Consider the following 21,319-nt stretch of genomic DNA (forward strand, 5'->3'; position numbering starts at 1 on the left):
GATATGAAAGAGGTGAAGTGGGGGTGGGCATGCCTTAGGAGCCCTTAGGAAGGTGGAGCAAGTCAACCACCATTGCAGCTAGCCATAGAAGGCTGTGAGAAGAGGGATGGAGTAGGAATAGCTATAGAAGATACTGAAGTCATGGTGGAAGGAGAAAAATGACGTGCGAGGGCCAGGCAGAATGGCAGCAGAACAGAGGCTGGCACGTTGGGTAAAAGTGGAAGCTCTGGTGAGCAGGGTTGATCTGAAGTCTGGGGAGTATTTCGTTAATTACTGAGAGTGAATAACTATCTACGTGTGGATGTAAAAGCATCTTTGTAGCAGAATTAAAATTATGATATGCTGTATTTCAGAGACTCAGCAGTAGTTATGTCATAAAAGCAAGCCAGGACATTGTCTTTTCAGAAAAGTAAAGGTAGAAACAAACCCAATATAAAATATTTATTTTACTAGTATGACTTTTTATTTTTAAAAATCTACCTTGTGATTTCTTAACTTTGGGGCTGACAATTTTAAGAAATAGATAGATAGGATAAGAAAGGGAGGGTAAATGCAAATTTATCATTATTTTCTGTTTGTGTAGAGCCTCCTGGTTATTTTGTGCTCCTTGGTAACCATCCATACATAAGGTGATGAGAATTCACAATCAACACTTGACAATTTCCCACCTTGCCTACCTCTCTTAAAACAGAAAAAGCAACTGAATCAGCAAAGCTGCCGACAATGTCAGTGTTACACAGTATTGATTCATTCTCTGAGCACGCATTCATTTTGAGAATGGTGTAAGGCGAGGTAGGGTGTGTGTGTGTGGAGTAATGATTTAATTAGAGAGTAGACATGCAGAGCAAGGAGTATGGGATTGACATAATCTTAATTCTAAAATTTAGAAGATGCATACTTGACTTCAACCAGGGAGTTTGTAAGTAATCTTTGATACGGTTTTGTGTGTTCTACTGCCATCTACTGTATAGAATATGTGTCCTCTTATTCATTTTCTCATCTCACTGAATAATTTTTAATTTACACTACGCAAAGAAGAAGAGGTTGATTTGAAAATAAGAAAGATGTTATGTTTCTGGTGTTAGATTCTTAAAAACAATTCAGACGCCCATATTTATGAGATTTTAATCTAAGTCCTAAGTAGGATTCATATTTATGTGTTTTTTCTGTATGTTATAGATGGTAAGTGTGATACCAAGGCTCTAATTCAGCTGTGGTATTTACTCGTCTAGACCAGTATCTGGAGTCTGGGCCAATGGATCTGAGAAGACTGGGCTTCACATGTAACCTTTACACACAAGTTTTTGTAAAGAATTGGGAACTTTCCCAGCAAATGCGTTTTCCCAAAGTAGTTGTAAAATATTTTCCATTTAGGTAGAAAAAGCATGTAATGGGGTGGAAATGCACTCCACAACAACGTATTAACCTTTAGGCTGACAGTGTTTTTCTGAAGAAAACATTGGGCCTGGAAACAGGATTTTGTACCTTCCACAGACACTTGATCTGGCCTGTGTAGTCCTTTCCTTTCCCACTGTGGTAGAAGGGGATTTCTTGAGGAGTAAACAGGGAGTTTTACCTTCCAAGTGGCTGTACCACAATCTTAGTAACCTGTTGGCAAAGTGGAGACATCTGCGTATACAGGTCTTCTGCCAAACCTTGATCTGGAAATGCAAGGTCCACAGTAAATTTTATGTGAAATAAAAAACCAGCATCTTGGGCCTCTCCCCAAAGAGCCTAAAGGTTGCTTAGACTTACACAGGAGATCAAAGGAGAAAAGCGAAGGGGATGAAGGAACACAGCTTTAAAGTTAATTATATTGTAGAGAGGTGTAAAGATGATTCCTGATTTACCACTTTTCAGTTTATTAAAACATATATTTTAGAGAGAGGATGCTGTAAAAGTTTTCTTATATAAAGATCTACCAGTTACTTAGGAAAGGCCTTAATTCTAAGCACAGGGAAAACCTGAGCTTGTGGAATGTCGAGTTAGACAGTCGGTATTATAAAAAGCAGTCTAGTTTCTTCATAGTTGAGACTCAACGTTAATTCTCAGATTTTTTTCCAGAGGCCTTTGTTCCAATCGTGGTGTTTTCAAATTGGGAAAATGATCTGTAAAGGGCTGTTTTGTTATGTAATTAAACACCAAAGATTTTTTAGTTAAAGAACTAAAAAAGCTGGGACTGATTTCCTGCTGACTTTGTTGTTAGGTAAACTAGCACATATAAAAAGTGATCACCTCCAATTCGTACTGCAGAAGATAATGGGTGTTTTTAAAAGCGATGTCTCTTCAGTGCCTTACAAATTGGAATGACTTTACTAACAGGCAAACTATTGCTTCCTGGAGAAACTAAATCTCGAAGTGTCCAGAAATCTGCACGCTGTGTGTGCTTTGATACTAAATACAATTCCAGTATGTGATTTTTATTTTTTTTTTATTCCGTTGCATAACCCTTCTGGACGTGTGGTAACGATACAAACAGCATTCCCCCTAGTGGCCACCACCAGCATGTTTCACGGGGCTCAAAGCTCGCAGGGAACTCTAGATCATGAGTCATTATTATTTACACTGGAATAGCTAACTTTTTTTGCTTGCTTGCTTAACCAACTGTTAGCATACCTAAACGTCAGGACTGTTGTAGATACTACATTAAATTGCAACAACAGCTCCAATACTTGATTTAAGGCATCTTTACGTGACTGGGATGGTGTTGAAAGCAGTGCACTAAGTTAATTTTCTCGGGAAGTCCCGAAGTTACAAAGTCTCGTCTATCTCCATGGGTTGTTTTAAACACTATGGTTTATTTCTGAACTGTGCACGGATGTGTCATGAGGTGACGTCCTTTCTGCTGGGGCTGGGCCCCAGGAGGCCATTACTAGGCCATTTGCTGTGTAAACACGGGCACGTCTCCTCAGCCAGCCTGTGGCAGCAAGCCCAGTGGTGCTGTCACAGCAATCCGGGCTGTTAATTTTATTAATTTCACTGTAAACGCAGGGGAGATGTCAGGGGGCAGAGGAACACGAGGGGCTGTGGAGCCGGGTGCCGGCCCTGCGCTGTGGTAACGCACTGGGAGCGCTGTCCCCGCGCCCCCGCCGCGGACAGGCCCTGAGGGGCCCGGCGGCCATCTCGGGGCCCGGCGCGGCGCGGGCGGCCGGCGGCGCGGTACACGTGTCCCTCAGCCCCTTGTTTACTATCGGCCGGGCGCCGCGCGGGGCACCCTGGGGGCTGTCGTTCTTAACTCGCCCAACTTGGTAGGCGGAGGCGGCAGCGAAGACTACAGCTCCCAGAATGCCTCGCAGCGAGGCGAGGATGGATTTAACCAATCGCGGCGCTGCCTGCGCGTGATTGACGCGCGGCTTGGTGCAATCAGCTGTGCAGGATAGTCAAAACATGTCCGCCCTCCGGGCGGATTCCTGATGGGCAGGCCGCTCAGCCAATAGAAATCGGCGACAAGTTGAGCAACGTCGCCTCCAACCAATCAACGACCGAGTCTGGTCAGCACGGGGCGGGACTGCGAAGGGGGGACTCCGCGGGGGGGGGAAGCTGAGGGGAATTCGGTAATGGCGACGGGTCTGGTAAGTGCCTCCAAGTTCGGGGCTGCCGCTGCGGGCGGCCGGCGGGGCTCGGTGGGGGGCGGCTGGGGCCTGCTGGGCTGCGGGGGGGGGGGGTGGCGGCGGCCGCGGACCGCGCTGAGGAGCCTGTGGAGCCCTCTCCTTGGCAGCTGCGGGCGGGCGGCCCGCTGTTGTTTACCCCGCTCCGTCCCTCGGCCGCCCGGCGGCGCCGGGCCGGTTCCGCAGCGCTGGGCTGAGCCCCGCGGGACGCCTCCGCGGCGCCGGCTGCCCTTCGGGGTGCTCCAGCAGCGGCGCCAGGCTGAAAAAGCGCCCGAAGCCCCTTCCCCGGCCCCTTTTCCCCTTCCTCAGGGGCCGGCGGCTCGGCACGGGCTGTGGGAGGGAGGGCGCCCGGCCCCTCGGCGGGGGGGAGGCGGCTGCGCGGGGAGAGGGGCGGTGGGGAAGGGGGGAGAGAAGGGGGAGAGGGGAGAAAGGGGGGGGGGGGGGGGAGCAGCCCCCCCCCGGGCGGGCCGGGCTGTTACGCAGTTGTGAATGAATGGGGCCTTCCGCGCATGCGCGCTGCCGGCGGGGAGTTTATAAACAAGGGCAGCGGCCAGGAGGGGTCACGTGGTGTGTGCGTGGGGGAGGGGGGGGTGCGGAGCGGCTTGGCTGGGTTCGGCAAAGTTCGGCCGGGCTCGGAAAGGCTCGGAGAGGTTCGGCTGGGCTCGGCCCGGTGACGGTCAGCAAAGTTCGGAAGGGCTCGGAAAGGCTCGGCACGGTTCGGCTGGGCTCGGCCCGGTGGCGCTCGGCGGGGCTCGGCTCTCCTCACGAAGCCGTCCCGCCCAGCCCCCCCCGCTCCCCTCCTCACCGAGAATTAATTTACCCTTGGCCCTTCCAAAATGGAAGTAACTCCTCGTAGCTAATGTCTCTTTGTTAATATTGCCTTATTTTCTTCTTAACATGAGAAAGTGACTCGTTTTACAGCGCGGGTCCCCGTTCATAAACCCGTTGGGCTCTGAGGAAAACTTTCTGCCAGCGATCACGGCCCTGCGCAGCGCCCCCACCCCACCAAGCACGTTTCACAACAGTCTCTGAACGTGAAGCTGAACCAAAAAAAGTCCGTGCGAGCTAATTCATGACCGTCCCTTTGACGTTTCAAAACACTGAAAGGCCAAGGCCCAGGCAGGAAGCACACGCTGTTCAAAACAGGCTTTAATTGGGTAGAAAAAAAGAACAGTGAAGTTCGGCACTTTTTTTTTTTTTCCTTTTAATTCATTTGCTTGAGGTTTTTTGGCTCTTACATATGAGTGGCTTTGGTTTAGAAAAGTCCTCGAGACTTGGAAGCACAGTGAATTTGGAAGCACGATTAATTTCTGAAGTGGAGCAGGCAGCTTTCCTGTCACGCCCAGCGTGCTGTCCCTGTACCTTATCGCTGACCTTCGCTGTGTCGTGGTGCCAGCACAGGTATTTTCAAACCTGGCAGGCCCCAAGGAGAGGGTTACGTTCCCGAAACAAATCAGCTCCTTTGTTTTGGCAGGAGGAGGAGAAAGGAAGGGAGAAAAAATAGAAGGAAAACCAAGGCAGATGTTGGGGGCGGGGGGGAAGGACACGGACAAGCCAGAAAAACAAGGAGTGGCTTTGTAGAGCTGATTACTTGGAGATGATCGGCGAGGTCCTGGCCTGCGTTACTGAGGTCTGCTTTTTCTGTGCAGAAATGCCTTTCCACTCTGCTGGTATTCTGTATTTTTACCGGTGGATGATAGAAGAACAAACTGCAGTAGAGATGCTGCTTAGAGGTGAAACACACAAACCATTGCTAGTTTATTGGAACACACTCTCATTTCTTTTACCTCCCTCCTCCACCTCTTTCAAATCAGAATTGTACCATTGTGGCTTCACAGTAGTGGCATTTCAGTAGTATCAACCATCTCTTTCATGCTTGGAATGCAAGTTTATGTGAATTCTGGGCGTATTTAAGAGAAGAGCAGAGGAGAAGGTTAAGATCCCTGATACTGTTGCTCACAAACTGTCCTTGACACCTTGCCTTGTGTACCTTTGAAATTTCCCCAGCATCTCCATAACTGTGCTGGGCTGGCCCAGAGAAGGACCAGGTAGGTTGGGCAGGGCCAGGATGTCAGGCAGGGGTGACACCCAAACCGTGTCATGTACGTGATAGGCTGCAAAATGAACAAAACAGATTCTTGGAATGAGCAAAAACAGAATATTGTTAGTGCTGCCTGCACACACACAATACTTTACAACCGTTTATTAAAATAAAGTGGTTTTTATTAGTTATCTCAGGGCCTTTATGCATTACAGCAGGGGAACTGGTAGGATGGTAGGCTTACTGTTTCGCATGAAATGACCAGTTTTTAGCTGTTGCTAGCTGTTGTTTGTGTTTCTCTAATGGGCTGCATGAAAGTGTACATAGGGGTCATGGCAGGCCACTGAGCTTTTCTTTGTTACTAGGCTGCATTTTTTGCTATTTTGTGAGGGACTATTACTTTTCCAATGACACTTTCTTAAGGTGGAAAGTAATAGTGTTATGGTAGCTTTAATTCCTCATCATCTGAAAAAAAAAAACCAGTATATAACGAAATTAATATAGACCGGATAACCTTGTTTTTCAGTGTTTAGAGACAGTGGTAGTACGGAATAATCACAGTTCTGTGGCTGTTGAAGATAATTTAGATCCTTTTTTAGTCTTCCTTTTGGTGTAAATGTTACAGTACTGAGATTTGGGGAAATGAAACTGCAGAAAAGCTTCTAGTGGCGGCTTTCTTTTGTTTCCTTTTGCAACCCACTTTGCGACGTTAGCAGTTAAACGTGTTTGAGGCTACAGCTAGAGCCGAAATTAGCATGGGGCGCGAAGGGCTGTGAAAAGGCTGCTGCAGATACTCCAGCGGGGAGAAGGGGGGCCTGATGCTAAATGACAGAGGAGACCTGCTGGCAAAAGGCTGAGGGCGATGTCCTCTTTGCTCCGGTCTTCGCTTGCAAGGGCTGTGTCCTGGCTGCCCAGGTCCCGAGGTGCATCTTGCCTGTAGCAGAGCTTGAGCTCAAGCAGTTTGGGGCAGGTCAGCCGCCAGAGCCAGGCACACGGGGCCCCTGGGGCCGGCGGCTGGCTCGGAAGGAGCAGCCCCAGCATCAGCAGGGCGATCTCCGAGGGGCCGGAGGGCTGCCGGGAACTGGGGAAAGCGAACGTCACGCCTGGCTTGCGGGAGGAGGATGCGGGGAAACTGCTGGCTGGGCAGCCGGACCCTGGCCGGCAGGAAGGCGGGGGAGCAAAGCCTCCTGAAAACCACAAGCCCCCGCTTACAGGAGGGTGAGCGGGAAGAGCCAGCGTGGGCTAACCAAAGGCAAATCGCATCTGGGTGGTTCTGTGGGGGGCTGAGCGGCTGGGTGTGCAGTGAGCGCTGTTTGTGTGGGCTGTGGGAGGGTTGGGGAGGCTGGGACGCAGCAGTCACAGGCTGTGGCAAGGCAAGTTCCAGCCACACGCAAGCAAACAAGCTCCTTACAGCAGGAGCACTGCTGTAGCACTTTAATTTAGGTGTACACAAGTATTTAACCTCTGTCTCTTTGAAGTCAGATACTTTGGAGCATCCTAACATGGTGTGGGAAGTGAAGACAAATCAGATGCCTAATGCAGTTCAGAAGCTGCTCTTGGTAGTGGACAAGAGAACTTCAGGGATGAATGACTCACTGGAGTTGCTGAAGTGTAATGAAAACCTGCCCTCTTCTCCGGGATACGCGTCCTGTGATGAGCACATGGAACTCGGTAAATGACGTGGCTCTCGGAAGAAGCCAATTCTGAAGCTTTTTTGGGTGCAGTTTTCCTATAGTGAGGTTACTGGGAGCCGACTGAATGAGGTTTCTGACTGATCTTTGACTTAGGTAGGGCAGGGAATGTGACAGTGAAGTGTGACGTCGGAAAGTTTACTATCACTTTTCCCTGTAACCTATTTCCAGCTCTGACACACTGGCTTGTTGACTTAAATGTGTTCTTTGAACTTCGAGCTGCAAGTTTCTGCTCCTAATTTCCACAGGAGCCTTTTTTTTTTTTTTTTGGCACAAGAATAACAAACAGCTCAAGAGCTCCTCCTAAAGGGAATTTACGCTCCTTTAGATCAACTCCAAATAGAGATTCTGGGGTAGAGGAGCATTAAACTTCAATTCTTACCTACTGGAGAAAAATAGTATGCACGTTAGAAAGGATTGATATGATCCATGAAATATTAACACATTTAATTGAAGTCATAAAGTAATTAAGAATAATGATACTAAGTCACGTGACAGTTTGTGACAGACTTCTGTTATTAAGCTGGGTTCCCCTCTGTTATCCTGCATAGCATGGGAACTATGTAGATTATTGATAGGAATTCACCCCCACCAGGCTGCATACCCAGCTTTCACCATTTCTGAGCTTTTTAGATTCCAGTTGACTGGTGGAAGCCTGGGAAATCTCACCCTTTGCAGCCTCTAACGTTGATTATTTTTAGTGACATACCTGCAAGGACAGAGTAATTTAGTTGCCTTTTGCTGAAACTTTTAGTATTTTAGTGAAGCGTGTTGCCACCTGTGCAGAATTCTGACTAGTAATTCTAGTAGAATTCTAGTAAACTAGTCAGTCTAGTAAAAGGATTTATTTCCATGTTACCAAAGCTATATTTTTATCTAGAGCTGCTTGATAATTCTCTTAGAATGATTGTTTGAATGTATAGGAGACCAGAGATAGGATTATTCCTGTGCATGTATTTCTGTAAGTGTTACGAACAGGGTTTGTAAAATGTTGGCAATTGTGAGATGAGAAAATACGATTATTTGCTTCCTTGAAGTTTGGTTTTGATCTTTATTTGCAAGGTTCAGTGTCAACTAGTGCTTACCAGCGGGTATAATTATGGCAATTTGTGCCTTTGTTTGCAGACGATCTTCCTGAGCTACAGGCTGTGCAGACAGATTCTACCCCACCTGCACTTTTCCAGCTTGGTGCCGATGTTTCACACCAGGAATGTTCAAGGCCTTCGTGGAACCAACATACCTCAAGCAGCGATTCAGAGAGCGCTTACTCGTGTGAGAATGGGGTGAACTGGTTGACAGAACTAGCAAATATAGCCACAAGTCCTCAGAGTCCTTTGATGCAGTGCTCTTTTTATAACAGGTACTGACGTTTGTTTCAAGTTTTAGCTCCAGGATTTGTAATACTAAATCTCCAGAAACGTTTCCTTCACTCTTCATGCCCTCTGCTCTCTGACTTTGAACTGCAGACCTGTTTTTTATCTTCCTGTGCAGTAACCTCATTCCTTTTACAGGTGATTGCACAGGACTAGTTTCAGAGCCTGTTGCAAAAATTTCTTAATTGCCAGCCATGAATGAGGTAGGACAGTATAAGGACGTTCCCTAACCACAGGAAGCTCAGAAATTATTGGCATTTACCTCATGCGAAGCAGCAGTTGAAAAATTAAGATGAATTTCTTGGGTTAATCTCTTAATATTTACTAGTACTAAGTAGTCAGTAATACCTACTAGTGCGCTGACTTCAGGTGCTTTTTAACGAGCTAATTGGAAATCTAATGCAATGTTATTATTTACTGTTACTGTTTCAGATGTGTAATCTGCACCTTCTGTAAGGCTGCGGGAAGTGTTGTGGGATCTTAGAATTTTCCAGGCTTCACCTTTTGTCATATGGCTTTGCTCTTAGGTTTATAATAAGAAAATGAAATGCAGTACTGTTAATAGTAATGCACTTGGGATTTTTTCACTATGACAGAGCAGATTGCTTTGAGAATGGGGTATTCAGTTCAAGATATTTGTTAAAACTTCAACGTTGTGACAAGGAGGTGCTGCTGAGGAAGTAGTACTGTCATTTGGGTGGTACACAGAAGCTATGCAGCAATTATGCTAAACATTGCCTAGGTTGCACCCTTTAGTCATCCCCTTTGAGTATTGTTGTGGGGGTGTTTATTTGGTGTTTGGCTCACGCAAACAGCAATATTAGTTAAAGTAAATTTGTTGTTCCTAACTCCATTAATGCTGTCTTTATGCTCTTCCCTAAGACTGCAGTGTAGATACAGCCATACACGTACACAGGGTCACATGCAGCAAATAGTCACCTGTGGCTACGCGATATCTGCTGCTTTTGAATGAAATAGTTTTCTGTACTTACCTGAATTACTAAGAGTTTTCTGTATATATTCAAAATCTGGCGGGATATTTTATATGTACATTGAGCGTGGTTTAAAATTCCATATATGAAATATCACCACATAAAAGCAGTTTAGAGCAATGGTAGCTAAGTCTTGCATCGCCTTAATCTGAAATATTTAAAATACATTTTTCTGTTGTAGATCATCTCCTGTTCACATAATAGCTACAAGCAAAAGTTTACATTCCTATGCACGTCCTCCACCAGGATCTTCAAAGAATGATCCCAACTTCTCCAAGAATGATTTGGATGAAACACCAGTCAGACATGAAAGGGTGAGTTGTCGTGAAACATATCTAAAATAAGTAAAGATGAATGAGAAATGAGTTAAGCTTTTTGAAAAGAGAAACTTGTTAAAAAACTGTTAAGTTTAAGCTAGATTCTCTGTTAGTTTTCATTTTAGTAAACACTGTAGGCTTGTTGTACTACGTGATAGAGTGCATAGTTTAGTAGAGAAGACATTCTGAGAAAGCTCTGCTTCTGTTGTTGTTCCTTCTACAGCAAGCTTCTCACAATCACGTTACCTTGTTCGCTATCTTGAGAAGCAAGGATGTGGAACCATATTCTTTTAGACAAAAATTGTCAGTCCTGTTTCTCCCTTTCCTGTGTATTAATTCGTGTCTGAAATTTGTCTGTTAATGACATTGTGTTTTTCCCAGCCATTTATCTAGAACAAACTTGCAGTTTTCCAGTAATCTCACCGCAGAATAACATGTGCTTTGAGTGTTTCTGTGGATGACTAAGGAATGATAGGTTGTAAACTGCTTTTACTTTAGCCTAAGATGATCCAGAGGGGCTCAGATGAGCTTCAGGGGATGAAAAATAAAAAGTTCAGGACAGCACCTGTCAAGTACAGGACATGAGAATGCTCCATGCACATTTACTGCATTCCTTGAGTCTTTGTCTTCGTGTTGCATTCCTATTTGTGTTAAAGGCAGAATTATGACACAGATGCAAATTAGACAATGTGCCTAAGTATGTATAGGACCAGCCCTGAAATCTCACACATTAATATATCGACACCATTTTTGCTTTTGTTGATAGGCGAATAGCGAATCAGAATCTGGCATTTTCTGCATGTCGTCACTTTCAGATGATGATGATCTAGGATGGTGCCATTCTTGGCCCTCAACTGTTTGGCACTGTTTTCTAAAAGGTAAATAACATGCATTACTGAAAAAGCAGTTGTTTTTTTCCTTTGTTTTGTTTTGTAATACCGTCTTTTTTTACATGCCATTAATCTATTTTTTTTCTCTTCCTTGAAAAAATGTATTAGGCTCTCGTTTGTGCTTTCATAAAGGCCGCAATAAGGAATGGCAGGACGTTGAAGATTTTGCAAGATCTGAAAGCTGTGGAAAAGAGGAAAATGTCTCAGCAAGTGCCTACAAGGTAGCTGTTAGTGCATTTCAATAGCTGCAGCACAATACTTACCTTGCAATGTTATCTCTACGCCTTTAATTACTATCTCTGGAAGAGTTTTATACCGAGCTTGTCTAGTGCTGATGACTGTACTGTTTGATTATCGTGCTGTGAAGCAGTTGAACTGAATTCATTTAGGTATGTTTTGAATGTTTTATCATTTTATTAATTTCAGTGAGAACACCTAGAATGTTGATATTCTGTAATATACCCTAAGATGATAAATACACGCTTGCTGTATACAAAGGTGTGTGCTTTTTCTGGGGGAAAAATTCTCACCTGTATGCATGTTTACAGGGCTATGGTTCTGATGGTTTGAAGTTGATTTCTCATGAAGAAAGTATTTCCTTTGGTGAGTCAGTGCTGAAGCTGACTTTTGATCCTGGCACAGTGGAAGATGGTTTGCTTACAGTAGAATGCAGACTTGATCACCCTTTTTATGTTAAAAACAAAGGTATGCAATCCTACAAGTACACTTGGTTTTATATTAAAATATTCTTAGAAAGTAGTTGCAGATTTTACTACTGCCCCGTGTTGCTCGAGAAATCGATAAAAGCAATGTTGTAGAATCAATTTACTATCTTTAGAAGGAAAACCAGAATTGGAACAAACTAAAACTACAGAAATACTGTACATCTCTTCAGGCAAGATTTGGTCAAGTATACAAGCGGAGTGCAGGAAAACGGATAAACTGGGGGGAGAAAGGAAAGCTGCAAAAAAAGGGAGGCTTTTCTCTCCAACTAAGCATTGAATTTCTGATGATAAAAGTTCCCAGCCTTTGATTGTTTTTTTTTTTTGGTAGAGTGAGATTTTACTTGAGATAAACATAAACTATTTGCAGTAAGAATTCCCTGAGTGTTTTCTGATTTTTCTTTTGGGTGAAAGAAACTACATCAGAACACTTTTATGAAATGGTGTCATTTAGGCATATAGGATTGCTCCGGTTAAGAACTAGAGATTGTCTGGCCGTCTGTCTAATTTAACTCTTTACCACTTCAGGTTGGTCATCTTTTTATCCAAGCTTGACTGTGGTACAGCATGGCATTCCATGCTGTGAAATGCATCTTGGAGATCTGTGTCTACCTCCTGGACACCCTGATGCCATTAACTTTGATGATTCAGGTGTTTTTGATACATTTAAAAGGTAATTTTTGAATAAAGTGGCCTCAGCGGTTTTCGTATTTAATGAGTAGGCACCTTAAGTCTACAAGAATTTGAAGCATAACGTAGAGCAAAGAGAGCATACTTCTGGTTATAGAAGATAAATGAGAGGGGGAAAATGAAGTCCGAATGATCAGGAAAGCTGCGTAGTTTTGTGCTGTGCTAAACTGCGAAGTAATTTCTTGGGGTAAAATAACTTTGCAGACCCTGCTTCTGATAGTTTAAGACAGACTAGATAAAACAGCAAAGAATATATTATTTGGACAAATCCTCTAGGTGAAGTGGGTTAGGTTTCAAAAACCTGGTAGTTTTTCCATAATAGTTTGTGTTTGCCAGCTATTAGTGCGTGCTTCAGCTGCGTACCTGAAATTGCCTGACTAGTTTCTTAGTAACTAACGCATGTATGGCTTTAGAATACAGTGCTTTTGTAATTTGTTCTTTTCTTCGTAGATTCTGCTATTTGTGGTTCTTTCCTAATAGAGCAATTACATCTAACTTGAAAGTTTGAGTGAGGTTTGCCTTGATTTGAGCAAGGGATTTGCCCAGATGACCTTCAGAAGTCCAGTCCAACAGAATAATTCTAAGATCCTAAGAAAGGAAATAGGAGTACTCGTAAAGATTTTTCCAGACTATTTTGAGCTTTCTAAGTTTAGTAGAACCCATCATTTCCTACGATGTTAGCTTCTTGTTAGCATCTGATTTTAGTCCAGTTGCTTTTTGTTATTTTTTACAAGAGAAAGGATTTAAAACGCTGTTTGCAGTTCAAGTTCTATGAGCTCTTGAAAGTTTTCAGTGGGGAATAACAGTGGGTTCAAATTGTTCGTCTTCACTCATTTGCTGCCTAGGCTTTTTCTTCTTACTAACTCCTGTTCTGAACTTTCCATGTGGAGAGCCGATAGAATCATGTTTGTGTCTTACTGAAGGCATTGGACTTGTGGCTCTTTACTCACCCTGCAGCCCAGCTGAATGCTGTCTGGACACTTCAAATTCCTTATCTCTGTTTTTTTTGGGCAGAATAGAGTAAGTCTGTGAGAAAGGAGCATGCAGCAGCAGCAGCTGCGGTTAACAGGACAGAATTAAATAACAAAATCCTGTTGCTGCATTAGGAGGAGATTGGGAAAGCTGCTGGACTGTTTGGAGAACAGGGAGGTCCTTTCTCATTATCTTGTAAACCGGCCTGCAGGGTTGTCAGCGTTACCCCTTCTTTGTTGCTTTTTCCTTCTCCAGGAGATTTTGGAGACAGTCTTTCAGTCTCCACCCTTGCTTTTGGTTCCATCCCACAGAAAGGGCCTGCCTGCACGGATGGGTCTGGGCTGTAACTTGCAGCATTTCCCTGCTAGCAGTTCTGGTCTGTGCTTGGAAATAAACAATTTATGGCAAAATATTTAACTATAGCCTCATTCAGCAGTGGGTGAGAGGAGCCTTAGAGTTACACTCATTTGTGTTTGTTCTGTGGTGGTAATGTAGTGTCTTAAAGCTGTGGTCGAGCAGCGCCTTTATAGGTGTGTTTTCCCATAAAGCATGCTAAAGACTTCAGCCTGTGTTTCCCAGAATAATCTGCTCACACCTGGTGCTTCCTGAGGTGATAACAAATAGTCTGTGCATCTCCTGTAGTGGCTGGAGTTTTCTGTAGTTTTTGGTCAACAGAAGAATAACACAGTTTGTAATATTTGCAGGTCTAAATGGTATGGAAACAACTCGTTAAGCTGTTGAAATACTTGAAATACGGAGGGATTCTCACATTCTTGTCACTAGAGGGCAGACATTTGTCAGCTTTAAATTCAATAGTATGCAGTGTCATGGGCTTTTGAACATACTAATCTTAGTGGAAGGTTTGTCTGTAAAACAATTCAAATTGAACAGTCTAGAGCAGTTATTTGTACAAAAGTGTGTGTTATATTGCTTATTTTAATATAATTGTTTCATATTTGTTACTAACATTGACACACAAGTGAACTCAACACGCATTCTCCCCAGAGCAGTTGTCACTTTCGGTACCTATCGTGCACTGACCAGACTTGGGCTGCAGTCAGGACAGTTGCAAAAAGAAAAGAACTTACTTCAAAAGACTGTGAAATCTGAAGACAGTGTGTATCTACTTGTTAGACAGTTGGGGAGTTGGTAGTGCCCAGCAGATCCTGCAGAACAGCAGTCCAGTGTCACTTGGAAAAAGTGTTAGTTCATCTGCCAGACTCTTCTTCACTCACCTCTGCATCAAGCACAGACTCAAAGCACAAATTCACCCAAAAGATCCCAGACGACTAGATAGTACAGCTGAAGAACGAACAGCTGTCTAGGGCTTGTACCTATAAAATACCGGATCATTTCATAATATGTCTTTTTCTTCTAGTTATGATTTTACACCAATGGATTCCTCTGCAGTTTATGTGCTCAGCAGCATGGCTCGCCAGCGTCGCGCTTCTCTATCTTGCGGAGGATCAAACAATCAAGATGCTGAGAGATCAGAGTGCAGTACTAAAAACTGTGTGTCTACTGCATCAGCACATCTTTCCTCCAGTTCTTTGTACAGCAAAGCTGGCAAAAGCCACAGCTCAGGGACTGCAAGTACTGTGAGTGCCACTTCTCCAAACAAGTGCAAAAGACCAATGAATGCCTTCATGCTTTTTGCCAAAAAATACAGAGTTGAATATACTCAGATGTATCCAGGGAAAGACAACAGGTAATGGTATAAAAGGGGGGTTTTGTTGTTGCTGGTGAGCTAGCATGATCAGACCTTAATCCTGACAGCACTTTGGTAAATTTTCCGTGCCCTAAAAACACTGAACCATCTGCTGAAACTTGCAGGAAGTCGTATGTCTTTGTGTTTGGGGGAAGGCTCTTGGTTTGCTCTTTCATTTTCACAAAGATGTTTGTTATATAGATATTTAATCTGAGTGGTTTGTGCTAGTTGTGCATGTGTAAATGTAAACTAAAACACTTGAATGTGCACCCATTTTAAAATCAGACTTTTAAAAATGTATATAATGTGGAAAATGTTACCATAAACATTTCATTTCATATAAAAATCCTAGTGCTGAATCTGGCAAAAGTTACAAGCTGGCAGGGCTTTGAGAGGGCTTTGGGTATTTCGTCCTGTTCTGGTGGGGAGGCTGTAACTGCTGCTGAGAAACAAAATCCTGCCGTACGAAGAACCCTTCCCTAAATTCTAGCCGGTCTTGCGTGTCCTGGCTGCGATGTTCTGCAGTGTTTATCGTAACTTCAGTGAAGCAGATCTGTCGTCCCCAAATTCATTGCAACTGTAAGTGAGGAATCAGATGGAAAGACAGCCAGGAAAGTTGACGATTACTTAATTAAAAATGCTGATTTTAAATGGGTGCAGTGAACTGGAGCCGCAGCTGGATGGATGTGGAAATAGTTTGAATATTTCAGTGAGAACATTGAAGTTTATGAAGGAGAGTGGTGAGAGTTAAAAGTAAGCTTCAGAGTACACTGCTCCCTTTTTCCCTTGAAAGCACTTTCTTGGCATCTATAAAAGACAAAATAAATCATTAAGAGTTTGCTAATTGATTTTATAGGCATTCAGCTATTGTTGCTTATGTGTTGCTGAGGCATTCATTAGTTGGGCTGTTTGGAGGCAGCTCTCGTGCTTTTGAAATGCACGTGTGTGTGGTTTTCAGATTACTGAGCAGATCTTAGAGTTGGTTTTATGTGGTACCCACTTCCATACACTGTAATTCTTACATTTATTACAGCATTTTATGTTGTTTATGGATATGAGAAAGGACAAAACTCGAACTGTTCAGAGTTAAACTGTTCAGAGATAAAGTGGCTCGAGAGCGTCACAAAGATAGTGAGCTGCAGGCATTCATAATCCATTCACATCATGCTATCGCCCGTACGGGCCGTACTTCAGGGGCTTCAGCTGCTGTTGGACTGTTCCACATATTCTAGTTTCTTCTCCAGATACTCTTATGTAGCCATAGTTGGACCTAATTGTGTGTTCAGAAATACTTGAGTAATTTGAGGCAGTGTACATCCTAAAGATGAAGCAAATCCCCTAACCTGTGTTTTAACAGCCTTTGTTAATGCTGAACATGATCACTGAGTGAACTTGAGGCGTTCTCCGATTCTGTTTTACAATTTCTTGTGAGTTAACTGCCATACGAGGGCTCGCATCCTCCATGGTAGTGCATTGCTAAAATGTTGTTAGGCTCCTTGCCAGCCTTCTGAGAGGAAAAAGGCAGTGTACAGAGTGTAATGAGGTGCAAGTAGGGTCAGTGCGTTCTTGTTTCTGGTCAGGAGAAATAGGTCTCAGTTATGTCAGGAATTGTCTCTGTATGCATCTTTCTCCAGTCTCAGCAGTTCGCTCATAGAAATATTTCCTTGGAGAAATGAAGCTTTTTGTTTCTGCGTTAGATTCTGTAAGCTTTTTAAAATACACAGATCTGTACTCCCTTTTAGTGCCTCGGTGCAGCTTGGCTCTGGAGGTACTATTCCATTGTTCATTTGAAATACAAAGATTTCAGATGTTGCACATTTATTTGGAAATACAATGCCTTTTTCAGCCAGCCTTCTCGCTTTGGGTCACGGTGTTCTTTCCTGGGAGTGTGAGTGGCCCACTACAAAACGTTGACAAAACCAGATGCTGGTGCTGTTGGTGTGCTTCCGGATACTGCCAAAACATGAAAACCTGCTAATTAAACCGAGTGTGTTTCGTTCTAATGGCAGACCAAGGATACCAGTTCGTTTCTTGAATAGAAAAGCCGAAATTCCGCTGCCGAAGAGACAGGCTGTGCACATGGACTTGTCGAGGGGGTCTGGTTGCTGCAGGAGGGGTTTGCTCTGAGGAGTCACCAGAGCATTTGACAGCCCGGGCTTAGCGGCAGCCCCGGTGGCATCCTCACCGTGCTCCCTTAGGGCTCTGGGCTCATAAAAGCCTGACCAGTACCACGCAGTATTTCGGGATTAAAACGCGTTTTCTTGCGGGTGTGGTGCAGAACAGCCTTCTTCAGACTTGCCGTATGTGAAATGTTACGGAAGTGGCTGGTGACACTGCTGGATTCTGTGAGAAGGCTGTGGATAGCTTCACTGCCAGCGAGGAAATTGAGATAGGAAAAAGCAGATTGCTTTTAGTTGTATACCCCTTTTTCTTAAAAGTGGTCGTGCAGCCTTCATTATTGTAAGCTGAAGCCAAAGCATACCTGCCCGGTAGCTTCTTAATTCTTTCTAAAGCAGCTGTGGTTTATAGAGGCCTTCCTTCAGCCAAAGGATGGCATTCACATTTTAATAGAATATTGATCCAACATTTGGGAGTGCAGTTAAGCAATATGGCGTGATAATGTGGGGAAATACTGTCCAAAGGCTGTCAAGTTTATAAGGAGGAGGAAAAAATTCATTCAGCTTTTGGAAGTAACGATGGGTGTGTTAGAACAAACGGTTCTTTCTGCGTAGGAACGTTAGCATGGGAACTTACCAGTATGTTCTGCCCACTCGTGTTCTCCCCAGCACGGATTAAAAGGGGAGAAAGCTACACGGATCTGTTAAATAGACCCGGGGATTTGCAGTTAATCAAATCTTTGTTTGGCTGAGGTCATGTTCAGATCATTGCCCTAATTATTAGAGAACATATTTTCAGCAAAGCTGCCAGATAATCGTGTAACATGAAAGTAGAGCAAAGCAAATGTGAACTACCATTTGGTGGTGGTTCGCATCACGCTGATTTTTTAACATTCCTATTTTGCTGGCTTGTGCAAGTTGCTGTGTACTCAAATATACGCCCTTTGAAATCCTAGAAAATGCATTGACCCACGATCAGCTAACACACAAGTCTCAGCTGTTTAACTGAAAAGAAAGAAGTAGGAGAAGATGATCGGAAACATGGTTGTTTAAAAAAATGTTTATTTCTTCTGTTTTTTTGGGTTGTTTTTTTTTTTTACACTTTTGCTTTTTAAAAGGGTTGAGATAAAAAGAAAGGAAATTGAGGGTATTTCTACAATCCTGTCCTGACCACAATCTAAAACGTTTCTCTTGCAGAGCCATAAGTGTGATACTTGGTGACAGGTGGAAGAAAATGAAAAATGAAGAAAGACGGATGTACACACTAGAAGCCAAGGCCTTGGCGGAAGAACAGAAACGTTTAAATCCTGATTGTTGGAAACGAAAACGAACAAATTCTGTATGTTCTCTCAAGCTGTTTTTTTCATTATGCGGTTACATCTGTTCATATGGTAGCTACAGAGTTTTCTGCTAGTTCAAGATACATTCTGCTGTCTCCTCCTTTTCTTGGTAGACCAAACCTTCATTTTTATTCCCACGTTGTGTAACCTGCTCTGGGGCACTTGGCAGGAGACAGAGGAGACGGTCTGTCTCTGGGATCTTGTGAGAGTTCTCTAAATTCTCTTGGCCTGAAAGCGAGCATCCTTGTGAAATACAGGGGAAGGGCGTGACCTCTTGGTTGAAGTAACTGAGTTTGAGGTTGTATGTAAAACAGATTTGTCGATTTCTCCAAAACCACTAAAACTTCTATGGAGTCCTTCTCTGTTGTGATTCAGTCATATCACATTCTCCTTTTTCTTCAGTAAAAGCTTTTTCTTCACCGCTTTTTTTAAACCCTTAGTTTATATCAGCATGTACAAAATTATTGAGAGAAAAAATCTTTTATTTTTTCTTTAATCACTTTCATTGGTTATGCTTTAATTGTAAAATACAGTAGATGAGTCTTGTATAGGGAAGTAAGTTCTTTTCCACGTGTAAGAAGACCATCAGTTTAAGAGTTTGCAGCAGTGTCGTTAGTAGGTGGTGGATGCATTAAGTAAGATGAGGGCTTTCAGGGTAACCTGCAGGTTCGAACAGGCGAGTAGGTTGGAAGGAAAGGTCTTGTGAGGCACACCGAATGCCATTCAGCAGCCATTTTATGCCTTTTATAGCACATTTTTGGAATTTATGGCATTTTATGGAAGCATCACGTGTGTTGTGGGCTTGACAGGTCCAAGATTTGATCCTCTAATTACCACCTTTATTTTCACATGAAAATGAGATTATTTTCTCAAGACCATGTGCAAGTACTGCTCTAAGACTGAATAAGAAATGCTCCAACACCAAGTTGCTTCTTCACTGCTGTACATAATTTGTGCTGAGCTTTCAGTCCCTTGTTGCAGGTTTCACTGAATCCCAGCTGCTAGGAGCAAGCTGTTTTTCTGCTCAGTGTATCATCCAGATGTTGCACTGCATCTTATTTTCATCTACAGTGACAGCCCTGTTAGCTTTCATGTGGTTTTAGTTAGAATAACTATTTATTAATACTGTTTTTACACTTCTGGAGTCTTGGACATTGGCCTGTGAGCTCAAGTTTTCTTCACACTTGCACCTCTGAGCTTCAGGGAACGCGGTGGGTGTGCTGGTGTATAAATGAGAGGAGTATTTGGGTTGGCCTCAGTGAGAAGAATGTGTTTCTTACCCTCTATCGTAGGATTTTCCCTGTTTTGCAGGGCCTTCGGGCCGAGATAATAGGATCTGTGGAACCTATTACCTTGGTGTTCCAACAGCAACAGCAGGAAATAAGTTGTTTAATTGTTTCTCGTGAACTAAGCATTTCATTCACAGCTTGGTTCCTTTTCCAAATAATGATAGTTGACTCCACGCTGCAGCAATGAAGTCTGCTTGGTCTTCTGATGACCAGGGGTTAAAATCATCTGGTCTGGCCTTTTGTTTTCTTCTGAGTAACTGACCAATGATTATAAGTTCTTGTGGCTCTCAAAATAAGTGTTTGCTACCTTTAAGATAATGGCTATTTCCCTTTGATTGGTAATTGCTAACTTGTTTTTCTCTTCTCTTCTCTGTTCTCAGGGCTCACAACAGCATTAAGCCAGAACTTTGCTGTTGACTCTGTATTTACAAAATGGCTGTTGCTTGATGGCAAGAAGACGCAAGATCAAGGTCTTACTATTTGTTGTGAATTTGTGTGACCATAAAATATTGGCACCGTCAAGTCAGAAATGAGGTAGTATGAGTGCAGATTTGCTTTTTACAATAGAACATTAAGTAAGCTAAAACTATCAACATTTTAAACCAAATTGCCTTATTTTTCTTCCAAACTTCGTATATGTATCAGGTAATATAGGCTTGAAAATGGATATCCTGTGGTGCTAAAGTACTTTAGAAAGAGGCGAAGGAGATGTGTATAAATGTTTATTTTTAAAAGAAAATGTACAAAAAGGGGAATTTTAAAATACGTAACAGCTGTTTATATACATTGATTCTTATTGCTGATTCCTATGTATTGCACAACCATATTATTAATTACGATTCTCGGATCTGGGAGTTTCTGAAATGGCAAAACATAGCGTCAGCCTGTCGCCTTCCCAGTCCGCCCAGATGCCAACACGTTACCGGGACGTGGTAAATGGAGAGCGTAGTGTGATGTAGCACGGGAGCCGCTTCTTGGGTTGCCATGTATAAACTTTGAGTCCACAAGCGAGATGTTTTTGCACCCGCTGGCAATAGCAGGAGCTGTTCTTTCCAATGGAAGCAATGGCCCAGACCAGGATGAAATGAACGAATAGCATTATCTCAAGAAAAATGGTGCTGTCGATATTGTCACCATCATAGTTTTAACTTTGTGTTTTGTCTTTGCCACATATTCTCCAATATTTTATTTTGCCATAAGACATCTTTGTGGTGGGGGCAAACTTTGCACTTAACTATACGTGCAACACTTGCACTTTACTTTTTTTTCCTCCAACTGTCTAAAATTAGAGCAGCTGCAGTAGGATTACAATTGCTTCTGCTGTGAACTTTTACAATCATGGCTTTTCATGTACTAAACAGCTGTGTTTCTCTTTTTTTTTTTAAATCACAACTGTAAATTTCAGTTTATGACACGTCTACAAGATGTTGCCCCTAAGATTTTTGCACACTATATTCTTGTATATTATTTCAAATAAATTCATTTAAAATTCGGTGTTGTGTATTTTGTAAAATGAAGACTAGTTGTTAAGTCAGCCCTACACAGATAAGCAAATTCTGCATGAAAGTC

The 21,319-nt window shown here is 43.2% G+C and overlaps 1 protein-coding gene across 2 annotated transcripts; it reads left to right on the plus strand.

The window, feature by feature from the left end:
• Positions 1-3,484: 3,484 nt before the first annotated feature.
• Positions 3,485-21,242, plus strand: HBP1 (HMG-box transcription factor 1). 2 transcript variants are annotated; one of them, XM_048068499.2, is made up of 11 exons: positions 3,485-3,572; positions 7,128-7,320; positions 8,466-8,700; positions 9,887-10,019; positions 10,789-10,900; positions 11,021-11,133; positions 11,461-11,617; positions 12,163-12,307; positions 14,675-15,004; positions 18,319-18,460; positions 20,131-21,242. In XM_048068499.2, the coding sequence occupies exons 1-11, from the start codon at positions 3,558-3,560 to the stop codon at positions 20,146-20,148; spliced, it is 1,593 nt and encodes a 530-aa protein (XP_047924456.1). In that variant the 5' UTR covers positions 3,485-3,557; the 3' UTR covers positions 20,149-21,242. The 2 variants fall into 2 exon arrangements, with proteins under 2 accessions (XP_047924456.1, XP_066845830.1); XM_066989729.1 differs by having other exon boundaries at positions 3,518-3,572; positions 7,132-7,320.
• Positions 21,243-21,319: the final 77 nt, after the last annotated feature.

The sequence above is a fragment of the Anser cygnoides genome, chromosome 1, assembly GCF_040182565.1.
Source record: "Anser cygnoides isolate HZ-2024a breed goose chromosome 1, Taihu_goose_T2T_genome, whole genome shotgun sequence".
NCBI classification, from domain to species: domain Eukaryota; kingdom Metazoa; phylum Chordata; class Aves; order Anseriformes; family Anatidae; genus Anser; species Anser cygnoides.

Coding starts and splice junctions, on each gene's coding strand:
- HBP1 (XM_048068499.2), top strand. Junction 10,901..11,020: donor TTGGCACTGTTTTCTAAAAG/GTAAATAACATG, acceptor AAAATGTATTAG/GCTCTCGTTTGTGCTTTCAT. Junction 12,308..14,674: donor GTTTTTGATACATTTAAAAG/GTAATTTTTGAA, acceptor TTTTTCTTCTAG/TTATGATTTTACACCAATGG.